At 50.0% G+C, this 1,782-nt stretch overlaps 1 protein-coding gene across 1 annotated transcript; it reads left to right on the forward strand.

The window, feature by feature from the left end:
* Positions 1–99: 99 nt before the first annotated feature.
* LOC113208736 (zinc finger protein 782-like) lies at positions 100–1,367 on the forward strand (the record flags this gene model as incomplete). The annotated part of the gene is made up of 3 exons (XM_052277130.1): positions 100–165; positions 228–374; positions 490–1,367. Coding segments are annotated over 3 exons (1,091 nt in total), but the record flags the coding sequence as incomplete, so codon positions are not given.
* Positions 1,368–1,782: the final 415 nt, after the last annotated feature.

Genomic DNA, 1,782 nt, shown 5'->3' on the forward strand with positions numbered 1-1,782 from the left:
CTTCTTCTAGCTCCCCTCCCCCTTCTGTACGGAACCACGCTCCTGGGGCATAACGCATTCGTTCGACTGTCCACTAATACCCGCTTTCTCCTGTTGCAGGCTCTTCTTGTGCTGCCCCAACTCGAAGGCTGATGTCTCCCTACTTGCACGTGCACGCTGGTGTCGGTGGGGCTCCTTACCCTATCGCCACTCTTAGGCTTTCTGACGATGTTCTCGTGCTGTTGCAGCCGCTGACCCCGGCACAGCGAGAGAGACAGCGCCCACAGACCGCCCTCCGCACCCCACTGGTCCACTGCACGAGGTGAAGCTGGACGCCGTGGACGAGAAGACCTCACTCCACGAGGAGCTCAATCTGAACGACGATGGCCCAGAAGGTGCGGCGCCAACATGTCTTTTTTCCGTCTTGTCACTGCTTAAAAACTAAATTTAATTGATGGCGATATTGTGTTTCCTCGCTAGCGTTCTCTTGGTATTTCTGTGCTGTTGCAGGCGCTGACTCCGGCATACCGAGCGGGCCGACGCCCGCAGACCGCCCCCCGCGCCCCACCGACCCGCTGCATCGGGCAAATGAAGTGGCCGCGGACCAGAAGATTACACTGCACCATGCAGTGACTGTGGCCGACGGTACGGAAAGTTCCGGCAGCGTCGAGGACGGCCAGCTTCTAGAGGCGGAAAGCTACTCGCTCCGCACCCGCCTGAGCAAAGCGAGCCGGGACGGAGGAAAGGGCGAACACCAGGACGACGAGGATCTCGAGCAGCACCCTGAGAGCAACCGGCAGGACGGCGAGGCCCTGCAGCAGCACCCCGAGGATGTTGGCGAGGAGGCCGGCAGTGGAGGAGAGGCGGGCGAGGGCAATAGCTGTCCAGAGCAGCATCAGGACCAAGTGAAGCGGAGGCAGAGAGGACGTGTTCACGGCGGACAGGAGTCGTACAAGTGTAATGATTGTCAGAAGTGTTTCACACGGAAAGCCGTTCTAGCTAGGCACATCAGGACCCACACTGGTGAAAGGCCATATGAATGTGACATTTGTCACAAGCGGTTTAGTGATCAAAGTAATCTTGCTCAGCACGTCAGAACCCACACTGAGAGACCATATGAATGTGACATCTGTCACAAGCGGTTTAGTTCTCAAGGTAATCTTGCTCAGCATGTCAGGACCCACACTGAAGAGAAACCTTATGAATGTGACATTTGTAATAAGCATTTTAGCAAGAAATATGATCTTGCAAAGCATGTCAGGACCCACACTGGTGAGAGACCATTTGAATGTGACATTTGTCACAAGCGGTTTAGTGATCAAAGTAATCTTGCTCAGCACATCAGAACCCACACTGCGAGACCATATGAATGTGACATCTGTCACTAGCGTTTTAAACAGAAAAGGAATCTTGCTTACCATGTGAGGACCTCTGAAAAATGTGTATCTAATGTCCACATGAGACGCTTTTGATAAACCATATTTTCCATCGTTTAAGCCATTAGGGACACATTTCTCTGGCCAAGATGAAGAACTATGAAGGTCTTTTGCATGATTGATCACAAGCTGCTACACACGAGAACTATCAAGAACAAGCTATTTTCGGTATTGATTATTATTTTGCTTGTTAATCGAGACTTACTTTGTCCTTGACTGTTTCAGTTGGTATTTTGTGTAAATTATGTAATTTTGGCGTAAAATAAATGTCAGTTTGTTATCAATAAAATAATAATACATAATTATCAATTTGTTTTCATTGTACTTGGTTTTTAAAGGTAACGATGTTGTAGATGGTCATAGCAAC

The sequence above is a fragment of the Frankliniella occidentalis genome, unplaced genomic scaffold, assembly GCF_000697945.3.
Source record: "Frankliniella occidentalis isolate FOCC.00 unplaced genomic scaffold, Focc_3.1 Scaffold5861, whole genome shotgun sequence".
Classification (NCBI taxonomy): domain Eukaryota; kingdom Metazoa; phylum Arthropoda; class Insecta; order Thysanoptera; family Thripidae; genus Frankliniella; species Frankliniella occidentalis.